This window comes from Myotis brandtii, unplaced genomic scaffold (assembly GCF_000412655.1).
Source record: "Myotis brandtii unplaced genomic scaffold, ASM41265v1 scaffold160, whole genome shotgun sequence".
In the NCBI taxonomy this organism is placed as follows: domain Eukaryota; kingdom Metazoa; phylum Chordata; class Mammalia; order Chiroptera; family Vespertilionidae; genus Myotis; species Myotis brandtii.
The window spans coordinates 3,241,330-3,260,692 of NW_005355833.1; the positions used below are offsets into that span (position 1 = coordinate 3,241,330).

Genomic DNA, 19,363 nt, shown 5'->3' on the forward strand with positions numbered 1-19,363 from the left:
TAGTGGTCAAGCTTGTTTTTTCTCCTGGCGCTCTTCCGAGGGTATCTAAGCTGCCTCCAGAGCCTTAGTGTCTTCGGCCATCGGAAGGTGGGTGACGTGCGGATCTTCTTTTTGGTGTGGCTGTGGACGCCTTTCAACACTGCTTTCTTTGCCTTCAAAGCCTTTGCTTTGACTTCGGCTTTGGAAGGGGCAGGGGCTTCCTTCTTAGCTTTCAGCACCATCTTCGTACAAAAGCCAGGATTTGAATTTTGATTTCCTTTTAATGCCCTGGCTATTTGACCTTATTGTAATAAACTCCTCATATAAAGTTCTTAATCCTGTGTTTGGCTTATAGTCAACACTTGATAAATGTTAGCTAGAAAATGGTTATAAATCAGGCTTCCATATACACTTGATTTCCTTTGAATCACATCTAACATTACAGTGTCAGTTATGTACCTCTTGACTTTCATTTCTTATAAAAATTATTAGCATATTATGAAATTATTAAATCACAGTTATTAAATATCTGATTATTAAAAATTTTAGGCTAGCCCTGTTCTAGCCTCACTATTTAGCTTATATTTATTGAGCTCCTGCTGAGAGCTAGGCACTGTGTAAGGTTCTGGAGATAAAGTCATTACAAGGCAGAGTCCCTTCATTCATGGAGCTTACAGCATAATGTAGACGACCAGACAATGGGCAAGTAATCATTAATGTCATGAGTATATTTATCATATGCTGTTAGCAAAATTTTCCCCCAAAACTTGTGTCCTTTGCCCCTACCAGTACATTTTGTATTGTGCAAATATTATATTCATAATAATTGGTTAATTAAATATGTTTAAAGAACATTGTAAACCACTTATATCTCATGTTACGTTATTGACATTATGATCTTCTCTTCAGGAAAAAGAACAAATCGCTATAAGCCAGTTGTCCTTGGTGGATCTTGCTGGAAGTGAAAGAACTAACCGGACAAAAGCAGAAGGGAACCGATTACGTGAAGCTGGTGAGTAAAAACATAAAACATGCTACACCTTTTAAAAGCTTGCAATGCCAATTTATCATCTGCTTATTGATGGGAGATTGAGGCTTAATTGTCTTAAGTTTCATAATTTAGAGGCTAAATTTATTGGTTAGTGCTGTTGCTTTAGTTATACTGATTTAGTATCAACCTGTTACATTACACTGATTTGTTTAATAAAGAGCATGGAAAACTGACTAAAATAAATACAACTTATATTCATATTGAAAGGATTTGTTATATCTATTGCTGGTATTGCCAGTACCTGGGTCCTTAAAGCGAAGTCATTTAACAGTTACTTGAGCATTCATATTGGTAAAAATTGGCTTCTGGAGGGGGAGAGGGGAAAATCTTTGAACACAAAAGCCAATTAAAAGGAACTCTGTGGGTGTTTTGTTTTTATTTTAATCTTTCATTTTGTGTAGCCGTTCAAGTTATGTTTTATGTTAGTAACATTTATGGAGTACCTACTGTGTGCCAGGAATTAACAAAGATATATGGAATTGAGCCCTGCCCTAGAGAGCCCAGCCTCGTACAAGAGATAGGCAGATAAGGAGACCATTTCAGTAGAATGTAACGGAAGTGAGCACAAGTTACTGTCGGAGTACAGAGTAGAGCTGCCTCATCCAATCTGAGGAGGGAGATGGGGGTTGGAGGAAGAATTCATGGAGTTGACACATAAGTTAAGGAGTGAGCTCTGTGAAAAAGGACAGGATTAAAGGCATCATCCCTGACAGAGGAGGCAGCCACTTGTAAACAGACCAGTCCTGAGAGAACCTGCAGGGTCAAGCCAGCGGAAGTGGAGAGTGTGAGTGGTAAACTGACAAAGAGGCAGGAGAGCAGGCAGAACAAGGTCATGAAGACCTTGTCTATCATATTTTAAAAATCTGAATTTTATCCTAAGGGAATAATGGTGGCTACCAGTTATTAAAGGACTATTGTGTTTCATAGTATCTACTATGCATGGGCTTGATTTATTGATTCTTGGACTTTTCAGAATTGTATCAGCCATTTTTCAGTTGAGGAGGTTGGAAGAAGTAATTTTCACAAGGTTAGAGCCTGGGTTCAAACTCAAGTTGGTTGGACTCTCAAAATTTGTGTCTTTCTACCATTATCAGCTGCCCTATAAAGCCAATAAAGGATTCGTTTTTTTAGAAAGGTCATTTTCCCAGTGAAGAGAATTAATTTACCAGGGGCAAACCCAGAGATGAAAAGCAGTTAGTTGCCTTTTACTGTAATTCAGATGAGCAATCATATGACCTGGAGGCAAAAGTCAAACAAAACCCGAGAGCTAGTTAGGAAGTACGTCCACCCGCTTGTGAAGAGTGACAAAGAGGAGGAGAGGAGCTCGGTTTGGGAGCAGTTTGAGATGCAGGTATGGGCAGTTCATGAATTTTGTGTTGGGTATATTCAAATTTTCCAAGTGGAAGTGCCTAGTAATTGGATGCAGAGGCACATAGATTTGGAAGGAGAGAGAGATTTGACTTGAGACTGACATGTTTAGGTTTTGCCAAAAGAGAAATGATAGAAGCAATGGGGGAGATAAGATTATTCATGGGGAACAGAGAGGAACAAGCTGAGGGCAGAGCCTTGAATAAGCCCTTGATGATTAATTTAAAGAGCCTATGGAGCCTGGTCACCGTGGCTCAGTGGTTGAGTGTCAACTATGTGATCACAGCTTGATTCCCGGTCAGCGCACATGCCCAGGTTGAGAGCTCAATCCCCAGTGGGGGACATGCAGGAGGCAGGCAATCAATGATTCTCTCATCATTGCTGTTTCTCTCTCTCTCTCCCTCTCCTTTTCCTCTCTGAAATCAATAAAAATATATTAAATTATAAATAAAGAGCCTATGAAGGACAAAGAAGGTGACTTAAGGGATTATGAAATAACTAAAAAAATACACGTTACATATGTTTGTACAGTAGTCCCCTTATTTGTGTGTTTTTGCTTTCCCTGGTTTCAGTTACCCAAAGTTAACTGCAGTCTGAAATATTAAATGGAAAATTCTAGAACTAGTTCATAACTTACAATTTTGCACTGAGTAGCATTATGAAATCTTGCACTGTCCTGCCTGGGACCTGTCCACGTTGTATACACTATCCACCTGTTAGGCACTCAGTAGCCATCTCAGCATAGACTGTCTGGTATCACAGTGCTTGTGTTCAAGAAACCTTTACTTTATTTAACAATGTCACATTTACATAACTTTTATTATAGTATATTTTTATTAGTTATTGTTGCTAATCCCCTACTGTGCCTAATTTATAAATTAAACTTTATCATAGATATGTATGTGTAGAGAAAAAACATAGTATGTATAGGGTTTGGTACTATCAGTCATCCACTGGGGGTCTTGGTACGTATCACTTGTGGATATGGGGGGACTATTGTATAAGAAGATCAGGAATCTGGAATTCAGATAATAAGAAGGATTAACCTTGATGTGGAAAGAGTTGTAGTTGGATTGGGAACAAAGTAGAAACCTGGGATTTATTTGTTTGTGTTTTGTTTTTTGTTTGTGTTTTTAAACCTGAGGGTTCAGATGCTTAGGGAGAAGAAACAGGAAGGACTATCATTGTTAATATGGATGAGGAACACAGGTTTAGGGAGTGAGAACTAGAAGAGAAGACGATTGTGGTTGGGGCATGTGACAGCCTCAGGTTCCCCAAAACGGTGTGGTTGTTTGGTTACATTATTGGTAAGGAGATAAAGATTTACTGGAGTTGAGGACAGGGTCCTCTGACTGCATGTGAGAGTGATTCTCCTCATAAATACTGAAATGACCCAGGAGCGGGCATGTAGGAGGAACATTAGAAGGCAGCAGCAAGGAATTAGGAAAACGTTGCTGGCCTCACTCTATTCACCATCCTTATCAATGTCAGGCTTTAGAAAACAAGCAACTTTTACTCAAAAAGTGCTGCAGGGGGAAAGCACTACCCTTACGGGAAAATAAGGGTAAGGTTTCAGGGCTTTGTGCCATGGGTACAGGGTAAAGCCTGTGGACATTTTCCAGAATAATATCTATAATAATAAAAGCGTAATGTGCTAATTAGACCGGACATCCTTCCAGACGACTGTCCGGATGAAGCCAGGGCTGTGAGGGAAGCCCGGGTTCCTGGTGCCGGAGGGAAGCCGGCAGCCAGGGGAAGGAAGGCCTACTCTTGCACAAATTTCGTGCATCGGGCCTCTAGTTTTTTAATATATGGCATAAAATACATAGGCTTATAAAGGAAACCAATTAGATTGAAATATTTAAAGTATTCTTAAAACATTTGTCATACAGTAATTTATGTGCTGCTTTAAGTAAAAACCCACCAGCAGGTCTAGTAACTACATACTTTCAAAGTAGTAATGAATATAAATATCATGAGATTAGCAATAACTGTAAGTGCTATAAAAATAAAGAAGTAATTTATTTCCCATCAAGTATGCAGACTCCCTGAAGTGTATGCATGGACAATATGGACACCTGGCCATTAGGGAACGAAATGAATGGATCGTTCTGTGAGAGCTTGAGGATTTAGGGAAATCTGTTAACAAATATGGGTTCCTGAGAGCACAGTGGTAGAAGAAAGGACATTGGGAGTTGGGGGTCAAGGAAGATAAATCATGAATCATGGAATATTATGAGGGTACAGATGAGCCATGTGTTTTGAGAGGGTGGCCAAGGATGAAAATATGGTTGAGTTAGTCAACCTTAATCAGAGTTCCAAAATAAACAAATTCTTACGTACTTTTGGGGTTTATGCAGGTGAGATCTCCTGTGCTATTGGAGGCTTGATTAATTTGTCGGACTTGTCTTGGTTCAGAAATCCAAACAAGAGTGGTCAAAAGTAACAAGTATGCCACCTAAGAAATACTTGTTACTTTAGATGTAGAGGGACAAGAATTAGCTGGTCCTAAGACACTTGACTTAGAAACAGGAGCCCCTCTGGGTACAGGAGAGATTTCAGTGTTGATGGAGCCAACTGTAGCCTGAAATGGCCATGCTTTAGAGATAATATTTTATATGAGGACATTAAACAGCTACATCAAATATACTATTTCACGGAATTTAAGATTTGGAAGAAAATGGGTCATGAAGTGTAATGTTGCATTCATTGGAGAGTCCTTTTGATGAATCCCTGAAGGATGATATTTAACCTCTCCTGAAACACTGCTATTAAAATACTGCCAGACCATGCATGGACAGCTCTTTAAATTGAGCCACTAAAATCTGTTAATTCCATCTAATAGTTGTATGCATTAGGGATTTTATAGCCAAACAGACTACACTGTTTTTTTCAGATGTCTTCTGTGTATATTTTTCTGTTAGGTAACATTAACCAATCACTAATGACGCTAAGAACGTGTATGGAAGTCCTGAGAGAGAACCAAATGTATGGAACTAACAAGGTAAGCAACAGCCTTTCATTTGTATAGTTTATTTGTGTGCCTTTTTTGCCTTACATGTTTGTTTGGATTTGAATGTATTTATAGATGGTTCCATATCGAGATTCAAAGTTAACCCATCTGTTCAAGAACTATTTTGATGGGGAAGGAAAAGTACGCATGATCGTGTGTGTGAATCCAAAGGCTGAAGATTATGAAGAAAGCTTGGTAATTTTAATGTATTTATCCTATACAGTCTCCGGTTTCTACAGAGAAAACAACTCTCTGACAACTATCTGTGAAGAATGACATTTTGAACATTTAAAAAATTGGTGCAGAACCATCAGTTATAGAAATGAGCTGATGGCCAATTTAATATTGTTTCATAGTAATTTCTGAGGCAGGACTTGGATATGTTTATTTGTAAAAACAAGAACAAACAAGCAAAAACACTTCCATTTGTTTTGTGTCTTAGCAAGTCATGAGATTTGCAGAAGTGACCCAGGAAGTTGAAGTAGCAAGACCAGTAGACAAGGCAATATGTGGTTTAACACCTGGACGGCGATACAGGAACCACGTTCGGGCAGGTCCAGTTGGAGATGGTATGTTTTGGAATCAGATTATTTGTCCACTGATTGGTCTGTCTGTCTCTTTTTAATCTATTTCACATAAGAAAACTGTTCATTTCCCTTACCCTAAAGCACCAAGTGCAAAAAGAAATCTGAACCAGTAGTATATAAATGAGACTTCTTTTGTTACATATGATAACTCATATTTTTTTAACTTTTCCTGGTTTTCTTTTTACAGCTAAAAGTATGATTATGACAACTCAAGAAAATACACTGTTAATTGGACTGGAGCTCTAATCAGTGTTAAACTTGTGTAAATAAGTTCTTTCTCTGCTGTGTAACTTTAAAAAAATTTTTTATAATTCAATACAGAACTGTTGGTTACAGAAGTGGTCTTACAGAGTTTTCCACCCTTGCCGTCCTGCGAGATTTTGGATATCAATGATGAGCAGACTCTCCCCAGGCTTATTGAAGCATTAGAGAAACGCCATCAGCTACGACAAATGATGATGGATGAGTTTACCAAACAATGTAAGGCCAAACCTTTTACAACCATTTTAACTCTAGAAATTTGCAATAAATCTGAGTTCTGTAGTGGGGTGGATCTTTAAGAAAGGATTATTTTGTCTCTCTTTGCACTTGAACAGCCTGGTACATAATTAATGCTCAGTGATGTATCTATTTCTAGCACCATCATTAGTGCTCAAGGCATTGTTTAATTAGACTGACAAGGAACTTTACCCATGGCTTTTTTTTTTTTTTATTATTCCAAGAAATTAAAGCCAATGAAAAAAGTTGGTGTGTATTGTCTCCCATTTTAAAACTAACAAGTGATGTACACAAAGGAGTAATAGCTACTTGTAGTTCCTACTACTTATTTGCAAGGCACTTTATAACTGTACCTTTGGGCAAATTATTTAATCCTCTCTTTCTTAGTTCCCTGTCCGCAAAATGGGGATTGTAATTGTTCTACTTCAGAGGGTGTCGTAAGATAATTTATAAAAATCATGTAGAAGAGTGAACAGCCTGGTACATAGTTAATGCTCAGTGATGTATCTATTTCTAGCACCATCATCAATTCATTTTCATCTTCACCAAAAAAAAAAAAGTGTGAGATAAGTGGTATTTAAATTCCCACTTTGAAATGAGGAAATGCGCTCAGAAAAATAACTTGCCCAAGTTACATATCTAGTAAGTGGTGACTAGAGATTCAATTTGGCTCTAACTGTTCCTAGGATGAATCTGTTATTTCTGGTTTTGTATTTGTTGTTTTAAAGCCAATTATTTACCCATAAGGATTGGGATGTCATAGTGCAAAATGAAAGACTTTATAGTATTGGCTAAAAAAGTTGAGTGCGTTTGTTATTTTGGAATTGGAATAAACAAAACCTGCATGCTTTTGTTTCAGCTTTTACTTTTAAAGGTATGTTGCAAGAATTTGACAAGGGTGTTTCAAATAAAGAAAACTCCATTCAAGGAAAACTAAATGAAAAAGAAAAGGTGATCTCAGGACAAAAATTGGAAATAGAACGACTGGAGAAAAAAACCAAAACTTTAGAATATAAGGTTGGTTTTGACAATATTAGAGTGGCTATTTACTACTGTTCTCTGACTTAATCCTTATGCTCTCCAGGTCTGTAAATACTGCTGACTAAGAGTTATCACTTAAGTTATTTGCTAATCTTCAACCTACCACCCCCAAAAAAGAGGAAATGTGAGTGAAAAGCATAAAAGGGATGTTACACTCTTTATGAGTTAGATGTTAACAGTTGAAGAAGATATTCTCTGGCCCAATCAAATAAGCTTTATAAAGGGCTTTCTAGAGTTTAGCTTTGATTATAGCTTGGTTTTCTAACTTATTACTGGACAATATATGTTTGTTCACTCATTTATAGAGAATCATTTGGGGGGAACACTCATTTTAGAGAGAAATTAATCTCAACCAAAATAACCTTAAAAATAAAATTTTAGGTTCTGGCCGAGTGGTTCAGTTGGTTGGATTGTAGTCCCATACACCAAAAGGTGGCAGGTTTGATCCTGGTCATGGGGGCTTACAGAGGCAACCAAGCGATGTCCCTCCCTTCCTCCTCCCTCCCTTCTGCCCTCCTTTCTTCCCTTTGTCTCTTTTTAAAATTCAATGGAAACATATCCTCGGGTAAGAATTTTTTTAAAATAATAATGAAATAAATTTAAAAAAATTTTAGGCCTGGCGCTCTCCCTCTCTGGAGAACGACAGCTCCTTTCCCATCTCCCGCCCGTGCCACACCCTCCCCCACCCCCCATGACCTTTACCTTTGTCTTTCCTAAGCTCCAAGGGCCCCTTTTACCTCTCTAACTTATTTTTTTCCACTGCTCACTTCTACCTCTGTGACTTTCTAAATAAACTGTCTTTTCGTTTGAGTGTTGGCTCTGAATTCTTTCTTAGCCAGAACTCTACTGAGGTTGCTGAACCAAGGTCCGTTCTGACTCCACCTTCATACAACACACCTCAGTATAATACATGGTGCCCTTCTTGCTGCCAACACAATAGTCAGCTGTGCAGAGACCCTGGGCCTGAGGCAGTGATGGATATAGAAAAAGCAACATCTTCCTCTAACACTGACCAGCCTCCACTAGCACAGGCCCAGTGACTAGACTTAGGGCCAAACCAAGCAGCAGTCCAGTGTTTGGGAATTCAGACTGTTAGGATGACCTGGCTGATAAGAAGAAGGAAAAAATATTAGGCTTGAATTTAGGGAAAAATAATTTTTACATTAAATCATTTATAACTTCATCTTTCAGTGTGAGGAACATGTTTAAAAAGTTGTCATTTCTAGGAATTAAGGTAGTAAATTCAGGTGAAATTTTAGAGGAAAATGCTTTATCCATGATTTTTTCTTTCCACAATTCTGCTTGCCATAAACAAATTATAAAAGATTGTTTTAGAGCTATATATTTACATACCAGTTATTGAACATAATGGTCTGCCTTCCAGATTGAAATTTTAGAGAAAACAACTACTATCTATGAAGAAGATAAGCGCAATCTGCAACAGGAACTTGAGGCCCAGAATCAGAAACTTCAGCAACAGTTTTCTGACAAACGCAGACTAGAAGCCAGGTTGCAAGGCATGGTGACGGAAACAACAATGAAGTGGGAGAAAGAATGCGTGAGTGTCGTCCCTCTGCTACCACAGAGACTTATTTCAAATTGTAGTGTTTTGAATGACTACCTGGGTTAGGGTTTTGGTGGTGGCGGCAGTAGTTGCCTATTCAGTTCATTCCTTTCTCTGCCCTTGAAATTCATTAACATTATGAAATGTAGTTACCTCAGGAAGAATTGGAGAACTATAGTTTTTATGACATAGTGTTTCAGTAATCTGGTGTACTTGTATAGTGTAATTGGATTAGAACATATCTTACCATTGATAATCCATAGGAGCGTCGAGTAGCAGCTAAACAACTGGAGATGCAAAATAAGCTCTGGGTGAAAGATGAAAAACTGAAACAACTGAAGGCTATTGTTACTGAACCCAAAACTGAAAAGCCAGAGAGACCCTCTCGGGAGCGGGATCGAGAAAAAGCTGCTCAAAGATCTGTTTCTCCATCGCCAGTACCTGTAAGTTATTTGTAGTTGTGTAGTAATTTAGGGATAGGTTAGGTGACTGTTTTTACGAGAATCAGTTTTTTGTTTTATATTATATTTCTCAGACATCTATTTAATTGCTTTAATTTAGTATAAAAATGTAATTTAGTACAAATAACTATAATGTTATCTTCATGTGTTAAATTATAGAAAAGTAATGAATTCTTTCTCTCAGTTTTTCAGTCTTGCTCATTAATTTCTTTTCAATTTTTTTAGCTTTCTGGTAACTATATTGCTCAGATTTCCAACGGCCAGCAACTCATGAGCCAGCCACATCTACATAGGCGCTCTAACTCTTGCAGCAGCATCTCTGTAGCTTCCTGTATTTCGGAATGGGAGCAGAAAATTCCTTCGTACAACACACCTCCCAATGTCACATCCATTGCAAGGCGTAGGCAGCAGGAGCCAGGACAAAGTAAAACTTGTATCGTGTCAGACAGAAGGCGAGGGATGTGCTGGACTGAAGGCAGGGAGTTGGTTCCTACATTCAGAAATGAGATAGAAGTAGAAGAGGATCAATGCTACAGGGTTAGTGCCAGTGTTATTTTAAAGCATTATAGCAATAGAATTTAATCTTGTGTTTTTATAACCTGGTTCAGAAAATTCGACAGAAAGGTGGGTGAGGTCCATTATAAACAAGGTCTAATTTTTATATTAATTTGAAAGACCAAATCATCCCAAAATTGAGGCCTAGCTCTTGAGCTGAAAAAGCCTGGCCCATGTGGTTCAATTGGTTGAGCATCATCCCATGCACCACTAGATCACTGGTTTCATTACTGGTAAGAGCACACACCAAGGTTTCAAGCTCAATCCCCTGTAGGGGGCATGCTGGAGACAGCCAGTCAATGTTTTTCTCTCTTTCCCTCTCCCTTCCTCTATGAAATCAATAAAAACAAAGTAAAAAAAGATTTTAAAATAATAAAAAACACATTTTTTTAAAATGCCTGTGTTCAGTGACACAGGGTCAGTAGGGCACATGCCGGAGTAATCTGTGCTTTTTATTTGCATAAGCTAATAAGCATGTGAATATGAGTGTCAGCACATTTTCTGATTTTTTAAAAAAAATATTTTCTTGTTGATTTCAAAGAGGGAGAGAGAAACACCTATGATGAGAGAGTCATTGATTGGCTGCCTCCTGCATGCCCCCTACTTGGGATCGAGCCCGAAACCTGGGCATGTATCCTGACGGGGAATACAACCATGACCTGGTTCATGGGTTGATGCTCAACCACTGACCCACACCAGCCGGGCTCCAAATTTTTTTTCTTATGGCTTCTTCCCAAGTTAGGTTTTTTGCTGCTTTTGAACTTTTATTTTTTTAACTTTTACTTTTTAAAACTATCCAACTTTTATTTTGAAAAATTTCAAACTCAAAGAAAAGTTGAAAGAATGGTACAGTATCTTTTTTTCCCCTTACCTAGATGTACCAATCGTTACTTTATATAGATACGTAAACATTTTTTTCCTTCGACCTTTGAAAGTAGTCAGACTTCATGATACTTCATCCCTAAGAATAAGGATATAATTCTTTATAACCATAATCTTTATCACACTAAAGAAAGGTAATATTAATTCTGAATAAATGTCCTCTGATATATAGTTCATGTTTACATTTCCCCAGTTGTCCCAGTAATGGTTTTCCTGTTTTCCATTCATGATTCTATCAAGGTGAATGCTTTGCATGTGGTTGTTATGTCTCTTTAATCTCTTTTAATATATAGTCCTCTGCTCTTTTTTTTACTTTCATGACATTGACTATTTTGAAGAGTCCAGGCCAGTTATTTTATAACTACTGAAGGTTTGCATGCCTAATAAATTGCTTTTAATCTCAAGACCTTTACTTCAATTTACAAGGGCTCTGCCTCAATCAAGGGTGTTTAAATAAATCCACATTTATATGTTCTTCTTAAGGATTAAGGTAAAGTTTCCCCTAAATCTGAATAAATGAACCAAGTTACTAGTGTGAACTTACATTTAGTAAAATCTTAATATATAGCTCTTTTAAATTTTTTCTTCTAAACAAATTAATCTTATAGTAACTATTTGCCTTTGATTTTTTTTTTTTTTTTAAGTCTCTTAAGTTCTGTTCTTTGCAGATACTGCCTTAAACCTTTTTAGGGAGCAAATGATGGTGACTGGTCTTTCTGATCAACTCTAGTAAATCCCCTTTATTTCATGAAAGCTTACGGACAAAACTACTCATGGTTTGCTTATGCCTGGTCAACATTAATTTAACACCTAATTTGGCTAGGAGATATTTAAGAGGATTTACTAGAGATACTTGAACTTCTCACTTGAAATCAAAATCTCTTAAGAAGTGCAGCAGAAAAGTTGAGGCTAGTATCTATGCATTTAGGTTTGTTGATCAAAAATTATGTCCTGTAGGTTGAAATTATACTTCAGTAAGGATGAAATTTTAAATATCATTTATTTCATAAACTGTAGTATATTAAGGTCTGTCATCTTTCTGAAGCTTGTTTCAGAATACATTTATTGCTAAATGTGCTCAAGAAAACTCTCACTTTTGCTAAATGTAGATCATGAGAGCCAGACTATCTTAGAATGGAAAGTTTCCTGCTTGCTGTGAAGCTTGGGCATCTTTTGGGACAAACTATATTGGCCGTGTTTTAATATTGTCATGATGTAGCACCAGTGCTTCATTTGTTTCTTCTAATTATATAGGGAAAATACTTTAGTGCTCTAGATATGCATTTTGAAATTGGGGTCTTCATACTTGACTAGCTTGGAAGGATTTGGCCTGTGTCACTGAACACAGGCATTTGCTTTCAGTTTTACAAACAAACAATTGGCAAATTACCAAAGATAACTCATTGTTTCAAACTATTAACTATGTCTTATATGATATTTTCTCAGATTGAATATAATAAATTTAGCTTTTCCAAACTTACATGACATTTGACTTGGAAGCAAATAGTTTTTCATTGTATGATAGAGAATGGTTTAACATTATATTATTTATCTGGTTCTTGGAACCATTTATGAAATGTTTGGGGTGTGGGGATATGTTATAGCCATTGTTGTATTTGACTTTTTAATGAACTTCTGTTTAGAGATTTTAAAATTTCAGAAAATACTCAAAAGTACTTTATTTACATTCATTTGCTCATTTTATACATGGGGTTCTTAATTTTACCTTATGTTCTTTAGCGTTTTATATTATACAGGCCAATCAGCTTTTATTTTTTTGTCTTTGTATAAGGCATGTTTTCTCTTTTAGTTAGAGATCTATGAAATGTTTAGGCTTTCATTGATATTATTATTGAAGCTTTTAACATAGTTGTGGGCTTAATAGATTACCTCACAATAGCAAGCACACATATTGGGTTTTGATCAAGAATATGAAATGATTTTGTCTTGAATACTACCTACACAGGGAAGACTTACAGCGTTACCAGAATTTTTCCTTCCGTTCTTTGTTGAAAGGAAAGTTCCTGGTAGAATGTATAATATACAAGCTGGTGTTAAAAGATGCTTGTTGGTTTTGTGCTTAAATTCAAAGAGGACATTTAAAGCATTTGAATAACATATTTAGCTTTTGAAAAAGTTCATGCATTTGTTTTATATTGTCATCAACTAATGTAGCCAAACCTGCTGCACTTCTAATAATACCCTTAAATTAATTCTGGGTTATGCTTGTTTCTTGATTCCTTTCAACTTGATCAGAACGCACCACCACTTCGTCTCCGACACAGACGATCACGCTCTGCAGGAGACAGATGGGTAGATCATAAGCCTGCCTCTAACGTGCAAACTGCAACAGTCATGCAGCCACATGTCCCTCATGCCATCACAGTGTCTGTTGCAAATGAAAAGGCACTAGCTAAGTGTGAGAAGTACATGCTGACCCACCAAGAACTAGCCTCCGATGGGGAGATTGAAACTAAACTAATTAAGGTAAAAACAAATTTGTACAGGAGAAAAAAAGTCAACAAAAATCCATTTGTCCTTCCATTCCTTCGATGACACACAGGCAGTGTCCACTGGGACATAAATGGGTATAGGATATAATCTCTTTGTTACAAAACTAAAGTAACTGCTTAGGGTGTGAATCTGTTAAACCAGGACTAAATTTGCTTTCTATTTAATGAAGTTTAGATTCTCAGGTTTGTTAGAGGAATGCCAGATTTATTACATACTTTTAATTAATGTGTATTTCGTTTTAACCCCTACTTGAAAAGTAAACCTAAACAAAGAACTACCTTTGCTTCCTGTCAGTTCAAGATAAAAAGCCCACATTAAAATTTGACCTATCAAAATTACTTAGTATTGAGCTACCCAAAGCCCTTTCTTGTCTGTCTATAGAAGAATTTCTCCCTGAACGTAGAGTTATCAGTGAAGATGAAAAAAAAGTTTTCAATTTCAATTTAGAGGATGGTTCTTATTATAACTATAGTTTCAAATAAGACAGTTATTTGAATATGAAGGGGATGGCACACCCAGAGAGGAAAGTATAATGCCTTAGAACATTCAGAAATTTCTTGATCCTAAGCATAGTTTTTATAAGTTGAATGAAAAGGAATACTATTTTCTGCAATTAAGAATGTTACTGATTATATCGCATTGGACCTCTTGTTTAGTGAGAGAGCTGTATTCAAATTTCTGAAGTATTTTAATGTACAGGCCCAGCAGTCCCAAGCACCATCTGGTTTTGTGATTGCAGTATCAATTTATAGTATATCTGTACACTTATCATTTGGATGTAATGAAAGTGTAATGATGACCTTTTCTCTTGGCTCTAGGGTGATGTTTATAAAACAAGGGGTGGTGGACAAGCTGTTCAGTTTACTGATATTGAGACTTTGAAACAAGAATCACCGACTGGGTGAGTGATCATCAAATGTGTCCCTTTAGAGGACTGTCGTTTTCTTAGCTGCTCATTCTCCAGGAACAGACTAGCCTGTAAACGTGTATTCTGTTCTTGTTCTCTGAAGAACTGTAGTGGTATTTCCCCTATTTCTAATGTTTTGTGTTGTTAGATGCAAAAATAATTGTTGCATCATGTTTCCCCCTTTTCCAGTCGAAAACGAAGATCTTCCACAGTAGCACCTGCCCAACCAGATGATGCAGAGTCTGAATGGACTGATGTAGAAACCAGGGTAGGGGTAAAACTTAAATACTTGTCTGCTTAATAAAAATTAGGGGTGTCATATTTTAAGCCCCACAGCTGTAGCTTTTCATGCTCTTTGGAGTAGCTGAGGTCTGATCTCACATTGCCAGTGCAGCCCTGACTTGAACCATAAATATATAGGTCATATAATAATGTTGAAGTTGAACCTTATTTATTGGTCATGTCGCATAATAAGGTTGTGTCTGTCTGGTTAATTCTTGGTACCAGAAATCCTATACATGTGTAGGCACCTGATTTTTTTTTTAAAGTAACATTGGAGCAAAAAGGGTAGATAATTACTACTATTATATATTTTTTTGTAAATCAATCAAAAGTATATACCTTTTTTTTTTTTGTCAGATAGGCAAAGGTATTTTTGGTATTGCTGCAGAATTTTAGTAATTAGCTTGTGTGCCACGAGATGAAAAAGGTTGAGAATTGCTGCCCTAGGATAACAAGAATTCACTTCAGATGGATGGGAATCTCTGAAGCAGAACTTTGCTGTGGAACTGTTGTTCCTAAGAAGAGGCTCATATGGAAGGTGGGGGCCAGGCAAGCTGTAGCCACTAATTTCTCAAGAACTACTCTTTATCTAAAATGAGGAAAATTACTTGGATAATCTCTAAAGACCATTCCAGATCACAGTCTTTGTGGCCTATGTGAAATAAACTGCAAGTATCTGACTGGTATTTTAACAGGTACCTGTGCTGAACTAGAAAAGCAAGGTGGATTTCACCTTGATGGAACCTATCTAAACAGAACTGTGTTTTATAGACTCTGAGGGAACTGATCTTTTCCTCTTCTGTAATTTTCCTATCAGTGCTCTGTGGCTGTAGAGATGAGAGCAGGGTCTCAGCTGGGACCTGGATATCAGCATCATGCACAACCCAAGTGAGTATGGGTAATTGGGCCCTGTATGTTTTCCCTCTAGTACTTCCAACACCACCCTTCTCTCTACCATCTACTTCTTTTCAGAGGACATAAGTGGCTTTTGCTTACCCCTTGGCGTACCTGGGCCCTACTGGCAGACTGCAGTAGGCAGCAATAGGGCTGAGGACCTTGCAGGGCTTGATAAGAGCAATTAGAGCTGCAAAACAGAAGGAGATGGAAGATTGGCTCACTCTTGTTCATATTCTGCCAATGGTCAAAGCTTTCAGAGGCTGAACTGAGATCACCTATAAGGAGGGGAGGTTAAAGGCTTTTGTCAGGGATGATAGCTCTTCCTGTAATTCATCTTTCCTAATGTGCCTCTTGGTCTTGTTACGGCAATTAAGTGTTCACTAAAGTAAAACAATGGTGAAATTTATAGGTTTGGAAAGGAATCATACTTTCCCTCTTCTATTAAACACATATCCAAGAGTCTTGGATGATCTCTAAAGACCATTCCAGATCACAGTCTTTTTCCATATTAGTAAAACTCCTTCTTTTCAAATATCTACTTAAATAAGTCCACGTGTTCATATTTAACACATGTTATTCCTTAGGTAATATATAAAATCGCTGTAACAGGATAAAGATGGAAAGACGTCCTGTTTTTTAAGTTTAATACTAGATAAGCATAGTTGGTAACAGTTATTTGCTTTCTCAGAAGGACTTGAATATTTCCCATGATAAAACCAGGAATTACCTTTTCTTATTATTCTTTATTGTTAAAAGTATTACATAAGACTCCTTTTTCTCCCATTGACCTCTTCCCAGCTGTCCCCACCCCCCAGCACATGCCCTCCTCCCCTGCCCCCCAGTCTGTCCATTGGTTATGCTCATATACATGCATGCAAGTCCTTTGGTTGAATTATCTTAAAGCTATCCTAGAGATTAAACTGCCCTGAATGTGAAATTGATAGCAAAATTCAACACTAAATGCTGTTTTTGCATTTTAGGCGCAAGAAGCCATGAACTAACGTCTCGGTAACGAAAGAACATTTTCATTGTGTTGGTGATTTTTCCAAAACCATGCCAGGAGAAGTCCAGCTTTGTTGACTCTCACAGACCTCAGATACATTATGCACTGGCCTAGAGCAAAGATTTCCCAAAGACATCTAGGATTCAACAAACTTTTTATATTATACGCCTTGCCATATTTAATATTAACAGCAAAGAGAGACCCTCTTTTCTCATTGCCGTATGGACCTTTTTAATAATGATATTTTTTGTATATTTCTTGTATACTCATAAACTAATTCGTGCAAGTGTTTGTCTTGAGTGATTAAGGAAGAAGATATATAGATCACACTTTCTTTTATATTGTGACTTTTCTAGCTCTTGCCTGAATATTTCTTAAGGTTTTATAAACAAAACAAATGCTGCTACTGATTAGCTGCAAAAATGCACTTTAGACATATTGGACAATTCAGACTTTCAAAATAAAGATATCAGTGACTGGCTCTGGCCATTGTGGCTCAGTTGGTTGAAGCGTCATCCCATATACCAAAAGGTGTGGTTGGTTTGATTCCCAGTCACGGTACATACCCAGGTTGCGGATTCAATCCTTGGTCAGGGAGTATGCAGGAGGCAACCTCTCAATGTTTCTCTCTCTTCCTCTCTCTAGAGTCAACTTTTTTTTTAAGTTTTCTTAAAAATCTTGAAGGAAAATGCCTTTTTAAAAAAATGGCAGTGACTGGCCAATACTAAAACCATTTTAAGAACTTATTTCGTATGTACATATTTACTTTCTGCTACTTAGATATGCCAAAAGAATTGAAATAAAAAGCACTAAGAAATGCAAAGTTGTGTGCCCTGCCCAGGCCGGTGTGACTGAGTTGGTTGAGCATCATCCCATGCACCAAAAGGGTTACTGGCTCAATTCCCGTCAGTGCACATGCCCAGATTGGAGGCTCAATCCCTGATGGGGAGGCATGTAGGAGGCAGTCGATTGATGTTTCTCTCTCCCTTCCTCTCTAAAACCAATAAAGACATTTAAAACAAAAAGAATACACAAAGTTGTGTGATAGTCATAATACATATTTCCAGGATCTACCATTGTGCCTTACATTTAGTTGGCCTTGTTTGTGGAATGGATTTAAAAGTCTAGCCCTAGCCCTAGCTGGTTTGGCTCAGTGGATAGAGTGTTGGCCTGCAGATAGAAGGGTCTGGGTTCGATTCCAGTCAAGGGCACATACCTTAGTTGCAGGCTCCTTCCTGGCCCAGGCCCTGGTCGGGAGAGTCCAGGAGGCAACCAATCTATGTGTTTCTCTCACATTGACATTTCTGTCCTTCCACTCTCTAAAAATCCATGGAAAAATATCCTCCCCCAGCTGGTTAGGCTCATTGGATAGAGCATCAGCCTGCAGAATGAAGGGTCCCAGGTTCAATTCCAGCCAAGGGCACATGCCCGGTTGTGGGTTCAATCCCCAGTAGCGGGTGTGCAGGAGGCAGCAAATCAACGATTCTCGTCGTTGATGTTTCTATCTCCCTCTCACTTCCTCTCTAAAATCAATAAAAATATATTTTTTTTTAAAAGAAAAAAATGTCCTCAGGTGAGGATAACCAAAATAAAAGGGGGGCAGGTGGGGGGGAGGAGCCCTACAGAAGACCTGAAAATACACCTCTCCAAGGAGACATACAAACAGCCAATAGATATAAGATGTTCAACCTCACTGGCAATTAGGGAAATGCAAATTAAAACTGCAATGAGTAGTTTTACACCTGTTAGAGTGGCCATTATCAACAAGATAAGTGGTGGAGAGGTGGAAAAAAAGGAACCTTCATTCACTGCTGGTAGGAATGTAAAATGGTACAGCCACTATGGAAAGCAGTCTGGTTATTCCTCAAAAAATTAAGAATTGAGCTACCAAATGACCCAGCAACCCCACTCCTGGGTATATACCCAAAAAACTCGAAATCACTTATTCGCAAAGATATACACACCCCTATGTTCATTGCAGCATATTCACGGTGGCCAAGACATGGAAACAACCAAAGTGATTCGATAGAGGACTAGGTAAAGATGTGATATATATACACAATGAAATACTACTCAGTCATAAGAAAGGATGAATTTGCGACAACATGAATGGATCTTGAGAGCATTATTGCTAAATGAAATAAGTCAGAAAAAGCTAAGAACCATATGATTTTACTCATGTGGGACATAAAACTGAAACATGAACACAAACAGCAGTGTGGGGTTGCCAGAGGGAAGGGGGTGAGGGGAAAAGGAGGTCCTAATAGGTGACAGGAGAAAATCTGACTTTGGGTGGTGGGCACATGGTGCAATATTCAGATTTCGTAACAAATCCACACGTGAAAACTATGTTCATGTTGACCAATGTCATCCCAACCAATTAAATAAACAAATAAATAAATAATGGAGCCCTAGCTGGATTTGCTCACTAGTTAGTGTCAGCCCACAGACGGAAGGGGCATGGGTTCAATTCTAGTCAAGGGCACGTACCTCGATTTGCAGCCTCAATCCCTGGCCCCAGTTGGGGCACATGCAGGAGGCAACAAATTGACGTGTCTCTCTCACATCAATGCTTCTGTCTCTCCCCCTCCTTCCACTCTCTCTAAAAATCAATGGAGAAAAAAATATCCTTGGGTGGGGATTAACAACAAAAAAGTGGGATGAATTAAAACACTAGAGGTTTCTCTCACATAGGGGCTACTTGTTTTAGCACACAAAGAAATGGCTTTGAAAGAGGGTGTTTCTCCTGCCAAGAACCAGG

At 37.9% G+C, this 19,363-nt stretch overlaps 1 protein-coding gene across 1 annotated transcript in view; it reads left to right on the forward strand.

Moving 5' to 3' along the window:
- The window catches only part of KIF23 (kinesin family member 23), a 36,749-nt gene extending 19,861 nt beyond the window's left edge, over positions 1-16,888 (forward strand). Inside the window, exons 10-23 of the mRNA XM_014536315.1 lie at positions 889-991; positions 5,323-5,402; positions 5,487-5,606; positions 5,854-5,980; positions 6,320-6,478; positions 7,356-7,513; positions 8,922-9,095; positions 9,365-9,544; positions 9,788-10,099; positions 13,256-13,486; positions 14,332-14,414; positions 14,610-14,688; positions 15,520-15,590; positions 16,580-16,888. Of these exons, the coding sequence (XP_014391801.1) occupies positions 889-991; positions 5,323-5,402; positions 5,487-5,606; positions 5,854-5,980; positions 6,320-6,478; positions 7,356-7,513; positions 8,922-9,095; positions 9,365-9,544; positions 9,788-10,099; positions 13,256-13,486; positions 14,332-14,414; positions 14,610-14,688; positions 15,520-15,590; positions 16,580-16,595 (1,893 nt within the window). The 3' untranslated portion in view covers positions 16,596-16,888. The remainder of the gene's footprint in view (positions 1-888; positions 992-5,322; positions 5,403-5,486; positions 5,607-5,853; positions 5,981-6,319; positions 6,479-7,355; positions 7,514-8,921; positions 9,096-9,364; positions 9,545-9,787; positions 10,100-13,255; positions 13,487-14,331; positions 14,415-14,609; positions 14,689-15,519; positions 15,591-16,579) is intronic.
- Positions 16,889-19,363: the final 2,475 nt, after the last annotated feature.